General features: G+C 38.3%; 1 protein-coding gene across 6 annotated transcripts in view; it reads left to right on the plus strand.

The window, feature by feature from the left end:
- The window catches only part of dgkza (diacylglycerol kinase, zeta a), a 226338-nt gene that overhangs the window by 53928 nt on the left and 147620 nt on the right, over positions 1-24790 (plus strand). For 2 of the 6 annotated variants that reach the window (XM_039754753.1, XM_039754788.1), the window contains exons 1-4: positions 4556-4773; positions 15601-16608; positions 18197-18305; positions 18686-18781. In XM_039754753.1, coding sequence (XP_039610687.1) covers positions 15635-16608; positions 18197-18305; positions 18686-18781 — 1179 coding nt within the window. In that variant the 5' untranslated portion in view covers positions 4556-4773; positions 15601-15634. Of the gene's footprint in view, positions 1-4555; positions 4774-15600; positions 16609-18196; positions 18306-18685; positions 18782-24790 lie in introns of those variants that run through there. The other 4 variants (XM_039754762.1, XM_039754780.1, XM_039754771.1 and 1 more) reach the window with 3 other exon arrangements.

The raw sequence follows: 24790 nt of genomic DNA on the forward strand, positions 1-24790 counted from the left end.
TCATTATGGGGTGTTGTGTGTAGAATTCTGAGGAAAAAAATGAATTTAATCCATTTTGGAATAAGGCTGTAACATAACAAAATGTGGATAAAGTGATGCGCTGTGAATACTTTCCGGATGCACTGTATATGTGGATGTATGTATATTTGTGTATGTGTGTGTGTGTATATATATATGTGTATGATTACTGCTGATTACTGCTCAAAAGAATTAAAGGAACACTTTTTAATCAGAGTATAGCATGAAGTCAATGAAACTTATGGGATATTAATCTGGTCAGTTAAGTAGCAGAGGGGGTTGTTAATCAGTTTCAGCTGCTGTGGTGTTAATGAAATTAACAACAGATGCACTAGAGGGGCAACAATGAGATGACCCTCAAAACAGGAATGGTTTAACAGGTGGAAGCCACTGACATTTTTCCCTCCTCATCTTTTCTGATTGTTTCTTCACTAGTTTTGCATTTGGCTACAGTCAGTGTCACTACTGGTAGCATGAGGCGATACCTGGACCCTACAGAGGTTGCACAGGTAGTCCACCTTCTCCAGGATGGCACATCAATACGTGTCATTGCCAGAAGGTTTGTTGTGTCTCCCTGCACAGTCTTAAGGGCATGGAGGAGATTCTAGGAGACAAGCAGTTACTCTAGGAGAGCTGGAGAGGGCCATAGAAGGTCCATAACCCATCAGCAGGACCAGTATCTGCTCCTTTGGGCAAGGAGGAACAGGATGAGCACTGCCAGAGCCCTACAAAATGACCTCCAGCAGGCCACTGGTGTGAATGTCTCTGACCAAACAACCAGAAAGACTTCATGAGGGGTGACCCAAGGGCCCCATGTCCTCTAATTAGCCCTGAGGTCACTGCCCAGCAGCATGCAGCTCGATTGGCATTCGCCATAGAATACCAGAATTAGCAGATGCACCACTGGTGCCCTGTGCTTTTTACAGATGAGAGCAGGTTCACCCTGAGCACGTGACACAAGTGAAAGGGTCTGGAGAAGCCACGGAGAACATTATGCTGTCTGTAACATCATTCAGCATGAGCAGTTTGGTGGTGGGTTAATGTTTGTCTGGGAAGGCATATCCATGGAGGGTCACACAGACCGCTACAGGCTTGACAAAGGCACCTTGGCTGCCATTAGGTATCAGGATGAAATCCTTGGACCCATTGTCAGACCCTATGCTGGTACAGTGGCTCCTGGTGCACGACAATTCCTGGCCTCATGTGGTGAGAGTATGCAGGCAGTTCCTGGAGGATGAAGGAATTGATACCATTGACTGGCCACCACACTTTCCTGACCTAAATCCAATAGAACACCTCTGGGACATTATGTTTTGGTCCATCCAATGCCACCAGGTTGCACCTCAGACTGTCCAGGAGCTCAGTGATGCCCTGGTCCAGATCTGGGAGGAGATCCCCCACAACACCATCTGTCATCTCATTAGAAGCATGCACCGATGTTGTCAGGCATGTATACAAGAACACAGGGGCCATACAAAGTGCTGCGTACAATTTTAAGTTGCTGCAATTAAATTTTGGCAAAATGGACTAGCCTGCCACATAATTTTTTCACTCTGATTTTTGGGGCGTCTTTGAATTCAGGGCTCTGTAGGTTGATCATTTTCATTTCCATCAAACGATGTGGCATCCTTTCGTTCCTAACACATTACCCAGTCTATATCAGTATAGATATCCAGGAGGATTTCTTTTTCCCATTGAGATCTGATGTGTTTTCAAAGTGTTCCTTTAATTTTTTGAGCAGTTTATAAGTTTATATATATAATATGTGTATATATATGTATGTGTGTATATATATATGTATACATACACATATATATACTGTATGTTTGTGTGTGTGTATATACATATATATATATATATATGTGACAGCAACACTCATAACAGTGGCAAAACATTTACATTGACAATCATGTTACGTTATTTTTAAAATATTTCCTTTTCTTTTTCATTAATTCTTTAACACAATACTTCTCTTGCTATTCTTGAATAAAGAGCAATTGTGCATTTTGTTTAATGTTGAAAACAAAAGAATTTGTTGCCAAAATATAAATTCAGATTGCTCTGTGTGAGCCACCAGAAGTGATCAAATACATTATAACATCTAGAGGAACTAAAAAAAGAGCAACTGTTTAGAAAACGCAAGAAGTATCAGTGGCTTCTTATCTTTTAATTTGGTTTTTATTTGCATTTTATTTTAGGACTGTAGTAGATCTGCGTGTTTGACTAATATGTTAAGCAAGAAAAAAAAAACCCATTTCATGTGGTGTACCTACTTTTTCACATGAAATGTATATTTCTTCTTCTCCAAAATACCAAATTGAGCTTCTACTCCGTTTTCTCATTGCTGAACTTGTTATTCCATAATAACACACTTCTTGGTAATATACAGTAGGTATGAGTTAAACTTTAAACACACCTGAACAGCACTGAAGCTGCATACATGTCACAGATTACCTAGTAGCTTGCAATACTCAGTTGTCATTTTATTTATTTTTTAAATTTTGGCATACAGCACAGAATTATGCCCAATTCTGGATCAGTTTTGATTTCCTCAGTCTGGTGTTGGTATAGTTTGTGCTTATGCATTCAACCTCTATTTAACACAGTGACAGAATATGTTGGACAGCTTTCCCACCAATTCAAGTTTGCATTCTTTAATGCTAGAGTTAATTTGATCTGGTTGCCCCATATACGCATATTCTGAAATGTCTAGTTTTTTTTTTTTTAACCACAGTGGTGTATTGGGTAACAGCAGAAGCATAAGAGATGCCAAAGGACTAAAAAGGTAATGAGAAAGAACAGCTGTCTTATGGAGAAAAGCCTGGACCTATGTTAGCTAGTATTAGGGATAAGGATGTTGGCTAAGCTGCTGGTGACTAAAAAGAATAATATCTCACACCCTCTACATGGTACCCTGGCCAACCTGCAGATCACCTAGAGCTCAAGGCTGATTCTACCATGCTGCTCCAGGGAGTGCTGTGAGAGGCAGTTTTACCAGATGCATATAACTTTACAACATTTAATTTGTCTAGGCTTTGTTTTTTCTGTGATTTAATTATTCTTAGTATGCCTATAATCTATTTATTTTTTCATTGTTTTAATATTCACACTTGATTGTATTTTGTGTAGTTGTGTATGTTTGATGGCTGTTTTATATGTGCAGGCTGCTATAATTCTGCAGTTTTCCCTTAGGATCAGCAAAAGTATCTGTCTCCCTATATCTGTATCTATCCATCAATTCTTTTTGCACACCCACTTTATCCTGAACAGGATTACAGGGAAGCTGGAGCCTATCTCAGCAAACAGAGGACAGAAACAGTCCCTGGATAGAGTGCCATTCCATCACAGGGTGAACACACAGACACACATATATACAAGGCCAATTTAGCATCATTAGACCACCTAATTTATATGTCTTTGGACTGTAGGAAAACCAGAGCACTCGGGTGGAACAGGCATGGTGAGAATATTCAAACTCCATGCAGGGAGGTCCAAGGATGTGAACCCTGGGCACTTTCTACTGCACCACCTAACGCAAATGATAGTATGATAGACATATGGTCAGTGTAAACAAGACTAAGGTAATGCTAAAATATATAAAATTTTGCATACTTTACCTGTTTAGCTGCCTTTTGAATAGTTTTGCTGAGTAGGCAGTGCTTAAATAGCAGAGAACTCTGCACTCAGACGACAGCTATATTGTTGGTTCTATTGAGTCAGCTTTCTGTTAAATGGTACAGTTCACAAGAAGGACTGTGGTAAAGTAGGGTACTTCTGTCAGGGCAACAACAGTACAGGTTTACAGCCGCAGTTTTTGTAATGTTTCAGGTCAGCTAAATTCTTCATGCATTTGTTTAGAAGTGCCTTTCTCGATCCACCTGCAGGTGTCCCGGTTTGGATCAGTGTATTTTATTTCAACTGCCATGAATTTTTGGGGTTGAGTTTGGTGTATTGTAGATCAAGCCAGGCATTGATCAGCTGTGTTTATCACAGTTTAGATTGGAGAAGTCTTTCTTGGTTCAAATTTTGAAAGACTGCTTCCGTGCAGCATATCTCATGTCAGCTCAAGATGTTCACAATCTAAAGATCAGAACATTTACTGAGCAGTAAAGACTCGAGTTGCTACACTAAACAGCACTTGTGGCATGTTCCAGTTTCCGCATACGTTTGTGTGGTAAGGGTTGCTGTAGAAACCGTTAAAGAAGCTCTAATCCGTTAAGCAGTGTGTGTGTGTGTGTGTGCGTGCGCTGAAACTGATTGTTGGTGTATGTATATAGTGTGTGCAGGAGTTACCTGCCATTGGGTCTCTGTATGTAGGAAATGTTTGTGTATTAACACTTATATGAATGTAAGAGCTGCTCATCAATGTATGTGCATGTCTGTGTGCATGCGCATAAGCTGCCTGCCATTGTGTGTGTGTGCACGTGTATGCTTGTTTGAGTGTGTGTGTGTGTGTGTGTGTGGCTGTGGGAAGCTTTCTGCCAGCCAGTCAGTACGCTCTTGCGTGAGTATATTTGAGTCTGTGAACGTACAATTTTGCTTTCAGAGGAAGTTCAGTCTATTTGTGGCTCACACATTATTTTAAACGGACTGGGACACAGCTGTATATTCAGTTCTTTCTTGATCGGCTCAGTATCAGCCACTATTTCCAGCTATATTGCTACTCTGCTCTGATAGGCCTGTTTCAGCACTGCAAGGAGTTTTGAGCACCGCAGGGCACTTGGAGTGGGAGTGTTTCTGCCTCACAGTTATCAGGTTGTACTTTTTCTCTCTTTTCTTTTTTCCTTTGAGGTCTTTGTGTTTGCGGGTGAATACGTGAAGATCAGTGTCACCGAAAACTTCAGAGCAAAAGTGAGCTTCCTAGTGTGTATTGTCAAGATGCATGGGGCTGCAAAAGTATTGCTTAGTGATCTGGATTATTTAGTTCTATCATAAACATGTCTCACTGTGTACATTTCAGTTGCTGTACAGTATGTTTACTAGGCTTTGAAACTGCCGATTACTCACTGAGGAATGAAATTGCATTTGCTTTCTGCTTAGGAATATTCTTGCATTCAATTTATGTGTGTTTCCTCGAGTGGCTACAATTGAGCTACAATTGTAATTTCAATAACTGGGTGTTTTAATGTAGAATCTTCTTAGTCATAAAGTTCAATGGGTTCCAGTTGTACCTTACAAGCAGCTGTTATACATGCGTCCTCCATCCTCAACTGTTCTTTTAAATTTCATTTCCCAAGTTATCTGTGAACTGGAGTAAGTACTGAGTTTGTTGTGACAGTTCTGGTGCAGTACTGATTTTTGAATGTTTTGGTACAGATGTATCCTAATTTGACAGAGCATTCTGTTCTTCCATGAAGTAACTGCATGGTTCTGTCTTGAAGGTAAACGGGCTTTGTGTTTTACAAATGAAGTCCTGCCTTGTTTTGAAATATTCTGAAGAATGTCCCTATCTTCTGATGTTTGTCATGGCTCATGTTGGAGTAATTAACACTTAAAGTGAGCAGGTTGGTTAAGTCTTGTGCTTGTGTATATGCTGTGCATTATGTTGAGGATTTTTGTGGGGCCAGAGTAAGGATTCCTAAAATCTGCTTGAACTGACCATGCTAAAAAGTTAGGTAAGAGTCCATGCAATAGACAGGTTTTTAATGACACTTTGTGAGACAAGTGTCCTGCCATTTTTGAAATCCGCTGCAAATAGAACTTTAATCCGCTGCTTAGTCAGAGATATTACCGCAACAAGCAGCCCTGGAAGCTGTAGCACTTTGGTGGGGGGTGGGGAGGGGTTGGGTAATATGACATTCTGGGCACTCTAAGCATACTGACATATATCATGTTCAACACACTAGACTTCTGTGTTTACTTACTACTTTACTGAAAGGCAGAAAGGTCAGCCAAACTGAGCTGGAATTAATAATGCATATAGTCTTCTCAATATTGCTATTTATTTTTTCTTTGAAACCAAGGAAAACTAAGAATCGAGTGCCTGTGTCATTACATATGAACACTACCTCATCAGCATAACTTAAGCTCCCCTTGAATGAAATATATTAATACCTAGATAAAAGCTTGTGTTGCTCTTTATATTCAGAATGACTGCATGATCCATTAATTAGAATCTGAGGAGTTTGAGGAACATATTAAACAATGAAACAAAAGTTTGGCATCAGTAGGTGAAGCTTAATTGCACATACACCAAAGAAATTCCAAACTTTATCAAATTTTTCTATCTATGCACACTTGGTCACTTACTGTACTTTAATATATGCAAGTTATGCTAAGAGGCACATTTTAATTTAAAAAGACAGTGGATTCAGAAAGTATTCACATCCCTTCACATTTTCACATTTTGCTATTTTGAAATTCAATTTTCATTAAATTAATTTTTTTCCTTCAACCGACAAAGTGAAAATAGAGTTTTAGAATTTTTGGCTAATTTATTACAAATAAAAAGCTGAAATATCACATTAACTCAAGTAATGAGACACTTTGGCGTGAGGTGCATCCTTTACTTTTGATTATCATTGAGAAGTTTATACATGTTTGAAATCTGCCTATAGTCTGTTCACTTAATTGAACATAATTAGGAAAGGCACACAACTATCTGTTTAAGGTTCAAAAGCCATCGATGTGTATTGGAGGTTGAAGGAATTACCTGCAGAAGAGAGTGTTGAGACACAGATTTGAGGAAAGCTACAAAACCTTCCTGTAGCATTGAAGGTTATCAAGAGCACTGCTGCCTTAATAATCTTTGAATGGAAGAAGTTTGTAACAACCACAACTCTTGCTTGGGCTGGACACCTAACCAAACTGAACAATCCTGGGAGAAGGGCAATGGTAGGAAAGGTGACCAAAAACCTGATTGTCACTCTGATTGATCTCCAGGGAACCTAAAATAATGAAGCCATCTTGGAGTTTGTGAAACGGCACCTAAAGAACTCTGACTGTGAGAAACAAGATTTTATGGTCTTACGAAAATTAACATCAGCACCATTCCTCACCTGTGTAATACCATTCTAACAATGAAGCATGATATTGGCAGCATCATTAGGGCTTATATCAATCATGAATTTCAATACAGTACTGAATTGGCTGACACCATTTTTTTCTTTTCTTTATCCTTTTGAAAAGCTTTTAAACTAAGCACCTGCATAATCAGACACATAGAGTCCTTATGTTCTATATTAAAATGCTAATTTTGGAGTTTTTTAGCATTAAACTGTAGACAACCGGTGTTTCCTATTCATTTTATTTATTAACCAAAAAAAGGTATCTGTGCACCACCTCACCTACTGTAATACATCGCCTAAAGGAACACTATGACTGAGTTACCATAAAGCTTAGAACAATGATTGGTCGGTTTCCTAATCAATACGCGAGTTTTATGAAATAAAATTTTTCTGATTTAGATTGATGGATGGTCAATTAGAGTATCACTAGCATCATTATATGAGGTTGTTTTTCATCGGCAGGGTCCTGGAGGCTAGACAGGTTTGTGGGAAAGCTGAACAAAGCAAAGCACAGAAATATCCTAAATGAAAACCTTCTCCAGAGTGCTCTTGACCTCAGAGTGGGCTGAAGGTTCACTTTCCAACAAGATAAGCAGAAAGCAAAGACAACACAGGAGTGGTTTAGGGACAGCGCTGGCAATGCCCTTACGTTGCCCAGCTAAAACCCAGACCCAAACCCAAATGAGTCTCTGGAGGGACCTGAATAGCTGCCCATCCAGCTTGGCAGAACTTGAGAGTATATGCATATTTGAATGGCAAAAAAATCTCCAAATTCAGGTTTGCGAAGCTTTTCATATCATACCCAAGAAAACTCTGGCTTGTAATGATTGCCAAGGGTGAGTAAAGGGTCTGAATACTTGTGTTTAATGTGATATTTCATTTTTTTTATCCATCCATCCATTTTCTAACCCGCTGAATCCGAATAGGGTCACGGGGGTCTGCTGGAGCCAATCCCAGCCAACACAGGGCACAAGGCAGGAACCAATCCTGGGCAGGGTGCCAACCCACCGCAGGACACACACAAACACACCCACACACCAAGCACACACTTGGGCCAATGTAGAATCGCCAATCCACCTAACCTGCATGTCTTTGGATTGTGGGAGGAAACCGGAGCGCCCGGAGGAAACCCACGCAGACACGGGGAGAACATGCAAACTCCACGCAGGGAGGACCCGGGAAGTGAACCCGGCTGTCCTAACTGCGAGGCAGCAGCGCTACCACTGCGCCACCGTGCCGCCCTTCATTTTTTTTATTCTTAATAAATTTTAAAAAATCCTGATTCCCTCTTTTTGTGTTGTCATTCAGGGGTATTGAGTATTATTTAATGTAGGGAAAAATGAATTTGAATGATTTTAGCACAAGGCTGCAACATAGCAAATGGTGAAAAAAGTGAAAGGAACTTTATATTTTCTAAATCCACTGTAATATTCAGGTCTAGAAATAGCATGTTATGTATATGTAACTAAATATATTTGCCAGCTGAAGTAACTGTCAAAAGTTCAACAATTCCAAACTTTTTTTGTATAAAATTAATATTAACTTGATTGATTTTTCACTACACAAGCTGGCAGAGCTAAGTGTTCCATTATGAAAATTCCTTACACAGCGGTGCTGCCTCATGATTGTATACGGTATTAACCCATTTCATTTTCTTTTTCTACACTAACAACAGTGTAGCTGTGAAGTTTTATGCACCTGATGTCTGTGATTCACCTTGTAAGCTATATGTGCGTTATTTGTTTTTTATTTTTTATTTTACTGTAAGGAACAAAATGCAATAACAGAACACAAAACAATTAAAAAAAAAAAGTGATTTAATAATTTTTTCCAAAAATAATCCATGGGACTCTGCAATAAGTTCCTAGAGAGATATATGACAAGCGAGTCCCATAAAGTGGTTCTTTATAAAGACTAAAACAACAAATAAAATTAAAAGGTTCAACACACATCTAAAGTACTTAGTTTAGAATTGCATGAATCAGTTCTTGACAGATTAGTGGGGCATAATGATTTTAGCTCTAAAATAATAAAAAGGCATGATCAGAGATAACAACAGCTTTGTATATACATACATAATTTAGTAGAAGGTAGTAAGTTATCTATTTTAAAGAAATTACTTCTTGGGTAACTATAATGTACAGATGAAAAACTACCCTTTTTGAATTTTTTGGATATAACTCTCCATAGGTCAGACATATTATGATTCTTAGTTAACTTTTACCACAGCAGTTTTAAATTTTATCGTTTCAGAAAGTGAGGACCTATCCAAAGCTCGTTTTAGCACAGTATCTTCAGACATTATAAGATTGTGAGTGCTCAAATTGGAAACAAATGCAAGTTAGGAATGTATGTTATACAAACACTAGAAAAATATTGAAAACCTTAAATTTTATAATGGCTTGTTACCAGCATTTCTGGATTTTTGTTAATTGAAACAAATGTCAGATTTCCTCTCAATCCATAGACACAATATTATCTCTGCCTTTAAAGAAGATTTTAAGCACTATTTTTCTTTAAAGATTATGATTGAGCTGTCATCTAGTTTTCTGGACAAGTTAGTGGCGTTGAAAATATTTTTTGTCATTTTGTTATGCCAAGGCATGCTGAAGTTAATCTACACACAATGTATTACAGAGCCTAAAGCTTTCAAACTTTCATTGCAGGTTTTTACATGCAGCTAAACTGTATTTGATTAATTTTAGAGGTTTTATTATTCTGTAAAGGGATAGGCATTTTGAATTAAGAGCTTGTTTCTAACAATTAGACATATTTTCTTTGAAAATAAAATATTGATGTGCTACTATAATAGGTTTTCAAATATACGTAAAAAAATGAAGAAACAAAAGTAAGGAAGCCTTACTACTATCCTTACATTTTACTATACCTTTAGAACCATGAAGTTGTCATATCACACTGACCCAGATCTGTAGATCATTTAATGAAAGTAGGGATTACAAAGGAAGTGAGTATAGTCCAGATAGCAGCTTTAACTAAAATTCACCTTTTAGTCTAATAGGTGTCTCCTTGCTTAAAAGGATTTTATCACATATCTGGGGCAGTTACAGTTCCAGATTGCAGTCTCTCTCAAGGATATAGGCTTCAGTTCATGCTTGCCACCCCCACATTACTATATATCTCTCAGGGTTGTTTCAACACCCTTGAGAGTTTCACTGTTTGCCAGCAGCATTTTTGTGCAATTAATGTAATACATTGAATTTCATATGACTATTGATTCACTGCTGCACTTCCTGTTAGAATAATTTGGTAATCTTTAGTTATTCTGTGTTATTTTAAATATTGTTATTTAAATTTATTCAATCTTCTGTTTTCAGTTTCTGAAAACAATTGCATGCATATGCTCAAATTTGAGAACATGGTCTGAACTCACATTTTAGCTTAACACCCTTTTTTATTATAAAGCAGAGTTAAATGTATTTCTCATCTAGTAAATGAGTTGTTTAGTGTGTCTTTATATAAAAGTTTATTATGGATAGAGAATTGGTCTTGGAAAAAAAAAAGTCAGCATTTGAAAGGTTTCATTTCAAATCTGTATCATTGTAAAATTCTGTGAGGTACCCCTGCATGACTATGGATAATTTTTACATACAAAAAAAATAACAAAATTATCAAAAATATGAAGGTGTTTTAATATTTAATTTGTTTCTTTTCTTAAAAACCTTTTAGTAAGCACTGTTATATTCCTCCCTTTTGTATTTGCTTGTCAAGAGGAAACAAATGTGTATTCGGCATCAAAGTGTTTATTAGACCCATTAACAAGTATAAGTTATAGTCCAAAGCTCAAAAGAAAACAAGTACAACTCAACATTAAAATCCATCTTAGATGAGAAATGGCATAATGAAATTGGTATGTTGCTTTAGTTTCTATACTAGCGCGCATTATGTACACAGAGAAGAAGGAAGATAGTGAGCAATAATGTCATCAGGGATAAACAAGTTAAAAAACAAGTTAAAAGGAAGATTAATTGTCTTAATTCTGGTTGCTGGTAATTAAAACAGATTACTTTCTCTTTATGTTTGTTTGAGTGAATGTGTGTTTGTATATAACATAACATTATTAGACACATATAATTAAATTTTTAGTCCCAGGGATTGCAGCTTGGGATGTAGGATAGTTGTGTGTAGAGTCACTCATACACACACACACCTGCACTTGACTTGGTTCAGCTTAAAATCAACCATTCAGTCAAATATACATATTTTTGGGGGATGAATGAGTAAAATCCAGGCAATTGTGAGGAGAAAGTGTGAATTCTTCTAGATTAGGATTCAAATGTGAGATACTGGATCCTTAAGGCAGCAGCACTGTTTACTGATGTTTTAATTTTTTCTCTTATTTTTGTTACAGCATGCTGCTTTTAACACATAGTCATTATTATTCATAATGAAAAATAGCTTGCTGAATTGAATTTTTTTTTTAGTGAACACTATATAATAACAAGTAGAAGTGCCAGATGGCAGGCTGCATTGTGTGTCAGCATATTTTCTAGTATTCTATAGAGTCAACAAGCAAAAAGAAATGTATGCCTGTGTTGTAACATTTTTGTTTAATTTAGCATGACTTCCAATATGTCCTAAATCATTTAACATAATATAAAGGACCTAAGGGTGTTTGTATTACTAGTGGATCTTTACTCACCATTTTCATTGGTTTTGGACACTTTGGGAGTCATAAAGTAAATGTGCAGTGAAGTACTGTACATGCAAAGCATTGTTGGCTTTGCAAACTTTGGGTCCAACTGTACACCTGACACTATCACACATTTTCTGTCTGAATTGCATCCTGGTATAATATGTTTTGCAATACATATACACAATAAAATGTGCCTCTATTGTCAGCATCATGACTTTAGAGAGACTGTATTAACATGATGCCCTTATGTGCTTGCATTACTTTTGTGCTGTAAGATGAGAAATTTGATTGCCAGTTGGATTTACTAGCTCAGCACAGTGCCTTTATACAGGTGTAAAGCTGTCCCTGATTGACTAATGGGCAAGAAAGTTTTGCTATTTACAGACAACCTAAGGAAAAATGTTTTTCACAATTGGATCAATCTCATGGCCCTGAGGCCCACAATACTCTGACCTCACGAAAATGTTAATTTAGTCATGAAAAAATATCTGACAAAGCAATGATATTTCACATTTAATGCTTGGAAAGGATGATAAATTGCTGATCAACATCAGTTACAGAACAACGCAGAAGGTGTCATGTCCGACTATTTGTCAGTGGCATCTTGATTCAAATCCCACTTGTATTCTTTTTTTTAATCTTGATCTTATTTATGTTTTTTGTATAAAATTAATATCAAGAGTAAGTGATATCAAAAATGAATTACTGTAACATTTTCTGTTATAGAAAAAGTATTGTCTCGTGTTTTTCCTAAAAATATTAAGATATCAACACCACTACTCATCACTCCAATCTATTTCTCATGTGCTGTATTAAGAAAAGATGTTGATATTCTTCCAGGCAATAAAATAATTTAAAATAAATGCACAGCTTATTATTTAAGAAACAAATTAAAGACGGAATGATGTGAATATTAGTAAAAAATGCTTCTTTTCTGTAAGTTTGACAATACTACAACTACTACCACTGCTGCTTCCTTAGGTTATCTGCAAATAGCCAAAAAATTCTTGTCAGTCAGTTCCAAAAGTCAATCAAAGACATGTAACTATACAGAGAGAGGTTATTTCATTGCATGGAAACATAATAGCATCTTTTGATTTCTTTTAAAGCTTCCATATTCTTTAATTTAAACTGATAAAATGACTTATGCCATCTCAAGCTATGTTGCATTATTATTTATTAGTTAATGTGTCTAACTTGCTTTTGTACAGTTACTTAGCCCCAAGTTTAAAATTACCGTTCCAGTTCACAAACACATCATTAGCGCTCTATTCATTTCTTGATTAATATATGTACTGTCATGATAACTGTAATCCATATCACTAGAAAAGCAAAATGGCTCACAGAATACAAGTGTTAATTATCATTAGTATAAAATATGTGTGTGCCAATAAAGAACTGTTCTCTGTTTAAGCCACTATAGTCACAGCTCCTCCATCTTGTTTCCTTTACACTAGTTTCTGCAGTGCGGCTCTGACCAAGTGACCTTCTGAAAATTTGAATAAGTTGCATTAGATTTTTTTTGCGGTTGGAAATGCAGTTTGTTGCTGTGGACTTGTCTGGCTGGCTTCTGACTCTCAGTATTGCTTGTATGTAAACTGAAAACCACAATGTGTGCTGGGTTGTCTCTGATGACCTTTACAAATATTTAAATTCTGAGCCTTAGCAGTGTAGGTTCACATGTGCAGCATTGTGTCTGTTCTTCTGATCAGCGATTTTGATTATACTTTCATGCATACTATGCAAAATCCCTGGCTCATACTTACTTATCCTGAATACATTGGATAGTGAGCTGTCCTGATTAGAGGATCTTTCATTTCTTCACAATATATGTGAAACATGGTTGTGATTGTCGGCAAATTGAAATATAAATACATGTAATGTGTGTTGTCACATTTTGGGAGAAATTACAAAGATTTTAGAAGTTACTATTGTGTGTGTGTGTGTGTATATATATATTTATATATATATATGTATATATATGTATATATATTGTGGAACTTGACCCGGACACAGACAGGCAGACATGTTTGAATCACCGCACACACATTTATTTTGGTGCTCCATATTTATAGTGAGTGCTCAACAGTCCCCAAGTCCCCAAAGTCCTGGCCTACACCACACAATGCCTTCTTCCTTTCGGCCTCCTCTTTGCCTCCTTCCGGACCTCGTCTCTCTCTCTCCTGACTCCAGTCATCGTCTGAAGGGGGGCAGCCCCTTTTATATGCACCCAGATGTGCTTCAGGTGTCCTCCAGTGTCCTTCCGCGGACACGCCTCTGTGTGGCGGAAGCACCGACTGTGTACCCAGAAGCACTCTGGGTGTCCCCGATCCTCTTCCCCGCCACACCGGGAAGTGCTGAGGTCCAGGGCTCTCTAGGCACAGGGGCGCCCACTGGTGATGACCATGGGCCCCTACAGGGTAGAGCTTCAAAGTTCTGTACCCGTGGCCCCCAAAGGAACAAGGGTGGTCACCCCCACGTGGTCTGAGGTGGATGTAAGCCCTCTTCCGGTCCTCATGGGCGGAAGAGAAGAGAAGGTCTGTGATACAGTTTGCATATTTGCAGCTGGAGATCCACAAAGGGAGAAAATGAATTATGGATCATAAAGTAGTTTTTATTCCTGAGCTTTCAGCCCCTGCCAGGGGCCTTCATCAGAGGATAATGCTTAGACTTGCAAGAATCAAAGGCAATATACAGCAAAAATTATGTGGATGGTTGGGGGGTTATTGGTTGTAAAGTTTTGTTTATTATGAACATGATGTTCTTAAGTTTGAATATGCTGGGTTTATGTCCAAATGTCTGTTGATGGCGTTCTCGTTTGATAGCCAAGATTCAGCCAGCTCTCTGGCACTTTTAGTACTGGCCTTAAATCTTACTTGTACATTGTCCCAGTTAAATGTATGTCCTGTTGATTTAGTATGCGTATAGATCAGTGATCGTGAGTCCTTTCTTCTGACGGTGTTGCAATGTTCATGTATATGTGTTGCGATTCTTTGTGATGTTTGTCCTATGTACACCAAAGAAAAGAAGAAATTGACAGTAGAAACACGAAACCCATTTTATGGCATTCCATGCAGTTGTTGCCCATCGGTATACATAGAACAAAAATTAAAAAGAATCGCAACACATATACATGAATATCGTAACGCCATCAGAAGAAAGGACTCACGATCACTGATCTATACGCATACTAAATCAACAGGACATACATTTAACTGGGACAATGTACAAGTAAGATTTAAGGCCAGTACTAAAAGTGCCAGAGAGCTGGCTGAATCTTGGCTATCAAACAAGAACGCCATCAACAGACATTTGGACATAAACCCAGCATATGCAAATTTAAGAAGAACATCTTCATAATAAACAAAACTTTTAGAACCTTTTGATTCTTGTAAGTCTAAGCATTATCCTCTTTTTTTTTTTTTTGCAATTAAATAACTGCAGTGCATGATTGATTCACAAAAGATACAAAACGTTTATGCAGTTTTATTTAGGAATGATCAACAATAAAAAATTTAAATAAAATAGCCAATGAAAAGTTCCCATAGGAGAAGGATTCTTATTTGTTCTCCTAATAAACATTTGTATAATGAGAACAGATTAAGTCATGCACTAATCAAGTATATTAGTAAGGGATTGAAACGTGTTTTTTTTGTTGTTTTTTTTTTTTTACGATGGTTCCTCCTCTTTATTCTTCATACCTTTTTATTTTTGTGGACATGACAGTTGAGGTAAGGAGGACACATGGTTCTAGAAGGTGCAAATGAGAAAGTGCTTAAAAATTAACATCTTTAAAGGAGGAAATGGTGAAACATCTTAACCATGTAATACAGAACCTTCTATGGGCACACAACGGCATGATTTGATTATTTTTATGAAGTGATTGATGTCCTGCTAATCTGCTGATTTCTACGTTGACAGCTGCTGAGCCTTTAGGCCCTTCCCACACTGAGTAATGGACACCTTCATTAGAAGACATTTCATGAGGAAAAGCACTACCAGCTGCTGCAAGCATCGACGGGGCAGTGTAGCTGTACCTACCAGCAAAGCACGACGGAGGTCAAGTGCTGGCTTGCCTTCCACAGGCCTTACACAGAGGAGACGGTCCAGTTTGCAGTTGCAGGGTCTGCCTAAGGGTATTAGAAGTCACTGTCCAGGGGGAAGTAGGCTAATTCAAAAACATTCTTTGAGACGCCGCTCAAGTACAACCACGCCCTGCTTGAATCCACGTTTTGCTGTGCAGAGGAGAAAAGGTGACCAGCTCCGTACCATAGATGCTCACTTACTGGGGCCATCCATGCTTTTGGCAAGCCTGATTCAAATGACTGAAGAAGAGGAGGATAAAGACATGGCCTCAACTGTACTAGAACAGCAGATTGAAATGCGTCAGGAAAGGGGGCAGTCAACATCTGGTTTGTCTAGTTCAACTTCAGATGGTAGCTTGTCACATTGCAGTTGTGAGTCAGATGAGAATGGGAGTCATCCCTCTTCAGTGGTAGACAGCACCTCGGACCAGGAAGCAGAAGACCAATCTGCAACTGCAATGCAGGCTGTCATGACAGAGAATATCTACTGCAAGCCTCTCATCAGAGCTCCCCGGTGCTTGAGGCGCAATTCTTCTCACCTCTTGCCAGCAGAAACAGTTCATTATGGGAAAGCTACTTATGGACTTTATGGAAGATATCGAAGGTCAAGTCAGAGTCATTACTGTCATGGTAGTCACAGACTCTCCACTGCTACCAAAGCAGTGAACAGCTGGTCTTGTCCGGGAGTACCCATGATGAGCTCCTGTGCCTCTGTGACATTGACAAGAAGACCTTCAGGGTCTTTATACAGACGATGTTCAGCATGCTGTAGACGAAGCTCATTGAGTCCACTGGGGGGAAATGTCTATGATCCCCGTCATGAGACATGGAGTGGCTTTCTCTCGTATGTGACCTAAGCCTAAAACAAATATGCTCTAACTAGTCAGAACCATTTTACCACTGGGTTACCTCTCTCTGGCTCCATGTCCACAATGAATTTAACAGTAGTGAAACTGGTGTTCTAATACTATTTCTGGTGGTGATATTATTGCCTCAGATCATGGCAGACATTATATATCCTTGAGCTGTTTGTAATTCTGACACCTCAAACTGCAGTATTTAAATGTTTTTGTAACTTGTTCTTGTACCAATGTGTTATAATTTTGACTTGTCTTTCTTCTGACACCACTTTACTTCTGCTTGTGGAACACTGTGACAGGAGTTCCATTGTCTAGATGTTAAGTTTGCTCTTTCTGCTTTCAGTGCCTGTGTCTTATTTCATCATCTTATTGTATTTAATCTTTTAGCTGTATAGGCAGATTTCCCCTGTACTTCATGTCCCTGTTCACTTGTGGCCAGGCAAACTGGATGTTTTGAACAGTGCTGCTTTCTAATCGAGCAGACTCTTGTGGCCCTTGGTTGCCAAGCAACTTTTAAAATCTTTCTTCTTTTGATGTGTTTGGTGCCACATTTAGAAAAGGCTGCAGATGCGATTGAGTGGTGCTTGCATTTTGCATTTCTTTTGTTATGTAAATTGATTTCCATCCTCCATGTGGGTCTTTTTGATCTACTGGATTTCAATGCATGCCTGCTGGTAACAGCTTGGCACTTAAGGGCAACAGATATTTCTTACGTTTGACTGCTTATCTAAAAACTATTTAGGAATTAAATATCTTCCATATCTATATTTCTGTGTGTGATATAATAAACTGCACAAAATATATCTTTTGGAATAGTATGAAGTGTGGTGGGATACTTCTGCACATGCATTACAGCCATCATTTTTTATATGGGAGAAATACACTAGAATCCTGTGTATCATGTATCTGCATTTCATTGTTGCATATTTAATTATTATTTCTTTTTTACAGTATTGAATATAGATACTGTTACGTAAAGCATCTAAAAATAATTTGTCAAATATACTTTTTCCCAGTTCAAGGGTTTATATGTCTTGCATGTCACTGCCTAAACAGCATTCTCAAACATGCTTTATCCATTTTAGGGTTTTCTGTACCAAAGACCTTGCAGGAACCAGTTCTAGACAGGGTGCCAGTCCACTGCACGCTCCAACCAAGTACACTCAGTCACACAGAGCTAATTTATAGTCATCAGTTAAACGAACATAGCTATTTTTAAGAATGTGGAAGAAAATCCAGAAATACTGTATATCCCTTAATATTTGAAAGAGGTGTTCATGCAATGCAACTTGCAGCTTTCTTATGTTTTGGTGAATTAATATTATACTTGAAAACAATTTATGTTCCAGTTGTGATAAGCCTTGCAAACTGGCCATAGGTTAAAATGGGAACTTATTTTGCTGAAATTTCTACATGTATCTCCTCTGTCATCTCTCTCTTTTTCTCCTTTGACCTATTGTCTGTTTTATGCAGTAAAGTAGATACCATCAAAGAGATCACTTGAGAAGCAATATAATTTCATTTCTGCAGCTTTACTGGTGCATGCTACAAACAATTTTTTATCTTTTTTAGGAAGGCCATAGCCAAATCTGGACTTCAACATCTGGTAGCCCAGCCAAGCTCAGTTGCTGTAGTGAAGACTGACCCAGACAGAGAGATTCGCAGCACTGTGGACTGGACTGTGAGTCCTGCAAGAAGCAGATATTAGAATGATCCTCTTAAAAAGTTTGTTTTTGCAGCATTACCACTTATATCTGGCTGAATGGCATCCCATATTCTTTTCTTACCTGGCTCCTTAAAAGGCTTTTCTCCCCTTAATGCATACTTGCAGTAAGCCAGGCACATTTAAAAACATTTCAACTTTCTGCACCAATAACCTTTACCTTGCTCCCTATTTTATACTATCTTTCCAGCTGCCATTTTGTTGTTTCAGCAAATGTTTTTCTAAGCAATATATTTCTCCTTTCTTAAACATGTAAATAATATTCTATGATCGTTGAAGTGGGCTTGAAAATTGATTGTATTGCATTTCTTAGATTTCTGGTATAATTTTTCTGGTAGGAGAGTGCCCTCTATGGAGACCACATCTGGTTCGAGACCAATGTCTCTGGGGATTTCTGCTACGTTGGAGAACAGAACTGCATCGCCAAGGCACTGGTGAGCAATGACTTCTGATTTTGCCTGGTACTCATACTTACCCATTCTACCCTACAAAGACTTTTCGTAGTGCATTACATCCTAGTGTTAACTGGAGCTGGGCTTTGATTCCTTTGTAATTAAAAGTGTAAATCTTGAAATCCTTTCAGACAAGTCTCCTTAAATGAGTTTCAAAATGTTTTGAAGTTTGCTTAAAATTAAAAATAATATTATAGACATACAGTTAACCATATTGAAACATATGGTAGAAAGGCTAGAAATACACTTCTTCTTATTTCGGCTGCTCCCGTTAGGGGTTGCCACAGTGGATCATCTTCTTCCATATCTGTCTGTCCTCTGCATCTTGTTCTGTTACACCCATCACCTGCATGTCCTCTCTCACCACATCCATAAACCTTCGCTTAGGCCTTCCTCTTTTTCTCTTCCCTGGCAGCTCTATCCATAGCATCCTTCTCCCAATATACCCAGCATCTCTCCTCTGTATATGTCCAAACCAACGCAATCTTGCCTCTCTGACTTTGTCTCCCAACCGTCCAACCTGAGCTGACCCTCTAATGTACTCATTTCTAATCCTGTCCATCCATGTCACACCCAATGCAAATTTTAACATCTTTAACTATGCTATCTCCAGCTCTGTCTCCTGATTTCTGGTCAGTGCCACCAACTTCAACCCATATAACATAGCTGGTCTCACTACCATCCTGTAGACCTTCCCTTTGACTCTTGCTGATACCCATCTGTCACAAATTACTCCTGACACTCTTCTCCACACATTCCACCCTGCCAGCACTCTCTTCTTCACCTCTCTTCCACAATCCCCATTACTCTGTACTGTTGATCCCAGGTATTTAAACTCATCCACCTTTGCCAACTGTACTCCCTACATCCTTACCATTCCACTGACCTCCCTCTCATTTACACACATGTATTCTGTCTTGTTCTTACTGACCTTCATTCCTCTCCTCTCTAGAGCATATTTCCATGGTCTCCTCGACCTGCTCCCTACTATCGCTACAGATCATAATGTCATCAGCAAACATCATAGTCCACGGGGACTACTGTCTAATCTTGTCTGTCAACCTGTCCATCACCATTGCAAATAAGAAAGCGCTCAGAGCTGATCCCTGATGTAATCCTACCTTCACGTTGAATGCATCCGTCGCCTCTACTGCATACTACACCACTGTCACATTTCTCTCGTACATATCTTGTACAACTCTTACGTACTTCTCTGCCGCTCCCGACTTCCTTATACAATACCACAGCTCCTCTCGAGGCACCCTGTCAAATGCTTTCTCCAGTTCCACAAAGACACAATGCAACTCCTTCTGGCCTTCTGTAAATTTCTCCATCAACATTCTCGGAGCAAACGTTGTATCTGTGGTGCTCTTTCTTGGCATGAAACCATACTGCTGCTCACTAATCCTCACCTAACTTCTTAACCTATCTTCCACTACTCTTTTCCATACCTTCATGCTGTGGATCATCAATTTTATTCCCCTGTAGTTACTGCAGTCCTGCACATCCCCCTTAATCTTAAATACCGGCACCAGTACACCTTTTCTCCTCTCCTCAGGCATCCCCTCACTTTCCAAGGTTCCATTAAACAATCTGGTTAAAAACTAAACACCTCCATGCTTCCATAGGTATGTAATCTGGACCAACGGCCTTTCCATTTTTCATCCTCTTCATAGCTGTCCTTACTTCCTCCTTGCTAATCTGTTGCACTTCCCGATTCGCTATCTCCACATCATCCAACCTCTTCTCTCTCTCATTCCCTTCATTCATCAGCCTCTCAAAGTACTCTTTCCATCTGCTCAACACACACTCTGCGCTTGTGAGTAAGTTTTCATTTTTATCCTTTATCACCCTAACCTGCTGCACATCTTTCCCAGCTCGGTCCCTCTGTCTAGCCAATCGGTACAGGTCCTCTTCTCTCTACTTAGTGTCCAACCTCTCATAGAACTCATCATACGCCTTTTCTTTAGCCTTTGCCACCTCTCTCTTCACCTTGCGCTTTATCTCCTTGTACTCTTGTCTACTTTCCGCATCTCTCTTACTATCCCACTTCTTCTTTGCTATCCTCTTGCCTTGTATATTCTCCTTTATTTCCTCATTCCACCACCAGGTTTCCTTTTCCTTCTTCCTCTTTCAAGATGTCACGCCAAGCACCTTTCTTTCTGTCACCCTTACTACATCTGCTGTAGTTTCCCAGCTGTCTGGTAACTCTTCACTGCCACCCAGTGCCTGTCTCACCTCCTCCCAAAACTCAACCTTGCAGTCTTCCTTTTTCAACTTCCACCATTTGATCCTTGGCTCTGCCCCACTCTCTTCCTCTTCTTGACCTCCAACGTCATCCTACAGACCACCATCCTATGCTGCTTAGCTACACTATCCCCTGCCACCACTTTGCAGTCTTCAATCCCCTTCAGATTAACTCTTCTGCATAGGATGTAATCTACCTGTGTGCATCTTCCTCCACTCTTGTTTCTCCATCTTCTTAAAATACATATTCACCACAGCCATGTCCATCCTTTTGACAAAATCCACTATCCTCTGACCTTCTTCATTCCTCTCCTTGACACCATACCTACCCATCACCTCCTCGTCTCCACTGTTCCCTTCACCAACATGCCCATTGAAATCCGCTCCAATCACCACTTTTTGTCCCTTGGGTACACTGTTCATCACTTCATCTAACTCACTCCAAAAATCTTCTTTCTCACCCATTGCACACCTAACTTGCGGTGCATATGCACTAACAACATTCATCATCACACCTCCAATTTCCAGCTTCATAATCATTACTCTGCCTGACACTCTTTTCACCTCCAAAACACTCTTGACATACTGTTCCTTTAGAATAACTCCTACCCCATTTTTCCTCACATCCACACCATGATAGAACAATTTGAATCCACCTCCAGTCCACCTGGCCTTACTTCCCTTCCATTTAGTCTCTTGCATGCACAATATATCAGCCTTCCTTCTCTCCATAATATCTGCTAACTCTATTCCCTTACCAGTTATACTGCCAACATTCAAAGTTCCTACCCTCAGTTCCACTCTCTTTACTTTCCTCCTGCATCCGGACACGTCTCCCCCCTCTTCTTCGGGCAACAGTAGCCCAATTTCCGCCAGCACCCTGTTGGCTAACAGTACTGGTGGTGGTCCTTATTAACTCAGGGCTTGACTGATCCGGCATGGAAATTTGTATTGTTGTCCGCATATTGATTTGGCAAAATTTTAGACTGGATGCCCTTCCTGACATAACCCTCCCCATTTATCCGGGCTTGGGACCGGCATGAAGAAACACACTGGTTTGTGCATCCCTGTGGCTGCGTTAAAAACTACAAATACACTACTAAATATAATATAGTAGTGTATACTACTCCAATCGCCAGCTCAAAAACATCTAACATAAATCTTGACAGGATTTTCATTCTGTAAATTTATATTAAAAACAAAATCACCAGAAACTGACCAGAACATTGTTTAATTCTCTCCTTCACTTAAATTAGGAACTTGTATCTTTGGCTTTCTGCTGTGTTTGTTCCTGTGCTGACACCAGACCATCAGACATTTCAAGAGAACCCCCCTTTTTGGATAAAAATGCATCTAATAGGCCTGAGTGCCTGATGGTGAAAAGCTTTGTTTTCATTATGCTTTTTCTTAATGACAATGAACAGACAACTACAGTATACAAAACTGCTTAGGGTCAATGAAGATGTAATTAAGTATGTTCCTCTATTTAAATATGAAAAGATTACAATGTCCTGTGAAGTTTGTGAGTGCTTTATGTTTTCAATTTAGTAAATGCTTAACTTTGGATGGAAGTGAAAGTTTTTTTTTGTTTGTTTAAAGAACAAAACCTAATTACAAAATTCAACCATTTCAAAAGCAAGTGAAATAATACAGTATGTTCAGGAAAAGATTAATCAAATTCAGCCTGCAGCCCCAACTACTCAGAGAGGTATACAACAGGAGATTACTATTTAAAGTGGTTCTTAATATGGATTTAAACTGCAAATAAAAATAAAAAATATAGCATGGGCTATATAGTATTTACTTTGAATTATCTTAATGAATTCTTGCCAAATTCTGAACATTTTCTGAACATATTCTTACAAAGAGGATAACATTTTTTCCAGTTTAAGATAACATGGAACGTCCCTTTCCCACTGAGGTATTGAGGGTGGATTGGTGTTCTTTCAGTTGAGCAAACACAGTCGTAGTGGGTACATTTTAGTATAGGATATCACAGTAGCACAATCTTATCCAATATAGTATTGATCCAAATATTTCAATTTAAGCACTAATGATGAATTTAAATTCAAAGCAATCTAAGTAATGTACCAGAAAGTTTGCCCAAAATGGTTTGAGCATAGAGCATTCCCAACATGTTTGACCTAGCACTGTTGGCCTGAGAAACTCACTCACAGGTTGGATCTTTCCCTGGGTATATTTAAGACTAGAGGTTCTAAAACTTTCTAATTTAAAGAACCCAATTAGAAAATCAGTACCATACTGGCAGCAAAGAAGAAGATTATCATCATAATGGGGATATAAAAAAATGGTGATGTAATAAAAAGCTAATGTTTTTATTTCATTTCAAGCATATATTTCACATATTAAAAGAGAAAGTGGGAAACAAACGCTTTGTTAAAACAATACTCAGTCTATTCATTTTCTTAATTCATCTATCTAGGGCAGGATTGTTGGGCAGCTGGTGCCTATCACAGCACAGAGTAGAGTGAAAGACAGAAAGAACCCTGGGACAGGAAGTCAATCCATTATGGAATGAATACACACATACTAGGACCACTTTAACATCACCAGTTCAATTAACCTGCATTTCCTGGAGGAAACACATATAAAGAACATGCAAAATCCATGCTGGGAGCACCTGGGTCTTGAACCTAAAGCAATTATTATCATTCAGAACAGGAATAGATTCTTGAGACATATCACTATCAGTGCAAATGGCTTTGTAAAGCTGAGGGAGAAATTATTTGGATGAAGATGTGATGATATATATATAAGGAAATTATGAAAGGTCATTTAACTTTTCCTCTTGACTCATGGTGCCAGTTAAAGAATAAAGTAATTAAAAAATTAATTAATTAAGGCATCTTATTAACCTAGTCTTAACTTATTTTTTGATGCTTTTTAAATGAGGATCACCATTAACAAGCCATATTTAAAAATGAGTTTGCAAATAGTTTAACATATCCTAGTTTCCATTTAACAATTCAGTTAATCAGATACTTTAAAAAAAAAAAAGTTACATTATTCCTAAACAGCGTATTTTCTATTTGTATTTTATCCAGACGATAGGATAAATCTTGCTGAAAAATTTGGGGAACAGTCCAGTTTGAAATGTTTTAACTGACTGACCATTTCATAATTTCTGTTTTTCTTCCTGTTCTCAGTGATCAAACAAATATAATTTGCCTTTCACACTGCCAGTTAATGAACATTTATCAAACCACTTTAAAACAGTGTGATGAGAAGGAATTTTTCTTCACCAAGGCACATTAATTTTAAGCTAAATGTTCTTTGCACCTCGATTACATATTTGCATTCAATATGTGCTTGAGGCAAATTAAACTGCATGACACACTGTATATATACTCCCGTCCAAGTCACTCGTCCTTCATAACATCATATCATTCAACACAGAGTTCTTACTTGGATAATCTCAGCAATTGTACTACACAATCATGCTGCCACCCATCACAGACATTTCTGTGGTTTCAAAAAGCACTGTTTTAGACAGTTGTAAACAAGATTAACATATATGAACGATGAACAATTTTTGGGTGAACTATGGCATGCTTCTTGCATAATGAACTGGAGTGTATTTTAAAAATGGTGGAATTCCACTTCTTTTTAAAATTTTAGCAGAAATTTACCATCAAACCCTAAGATCATCAATTGGAAAATTCCTTAAAATTTGTTCATATACTCTGGAGATGCTGTCAGAATCTTCATCTAAACTAGCCTGTG

Source organism: Polypterus senegalus, chromosome 1 (assembly GCF_016835505.1).
Source record: "Polypterus senegalus isolate Bchr_013 chromosome 1, ASM1683550v1, whole genome shotgun sequence".
Taxonomy (NCBI): domain Eukaryota; kingdom Metazoa; phylum Chordata; class Cladistia; order Polypteriformes; family Polypteridae; genus Polypterus; species Polypterus senegalus.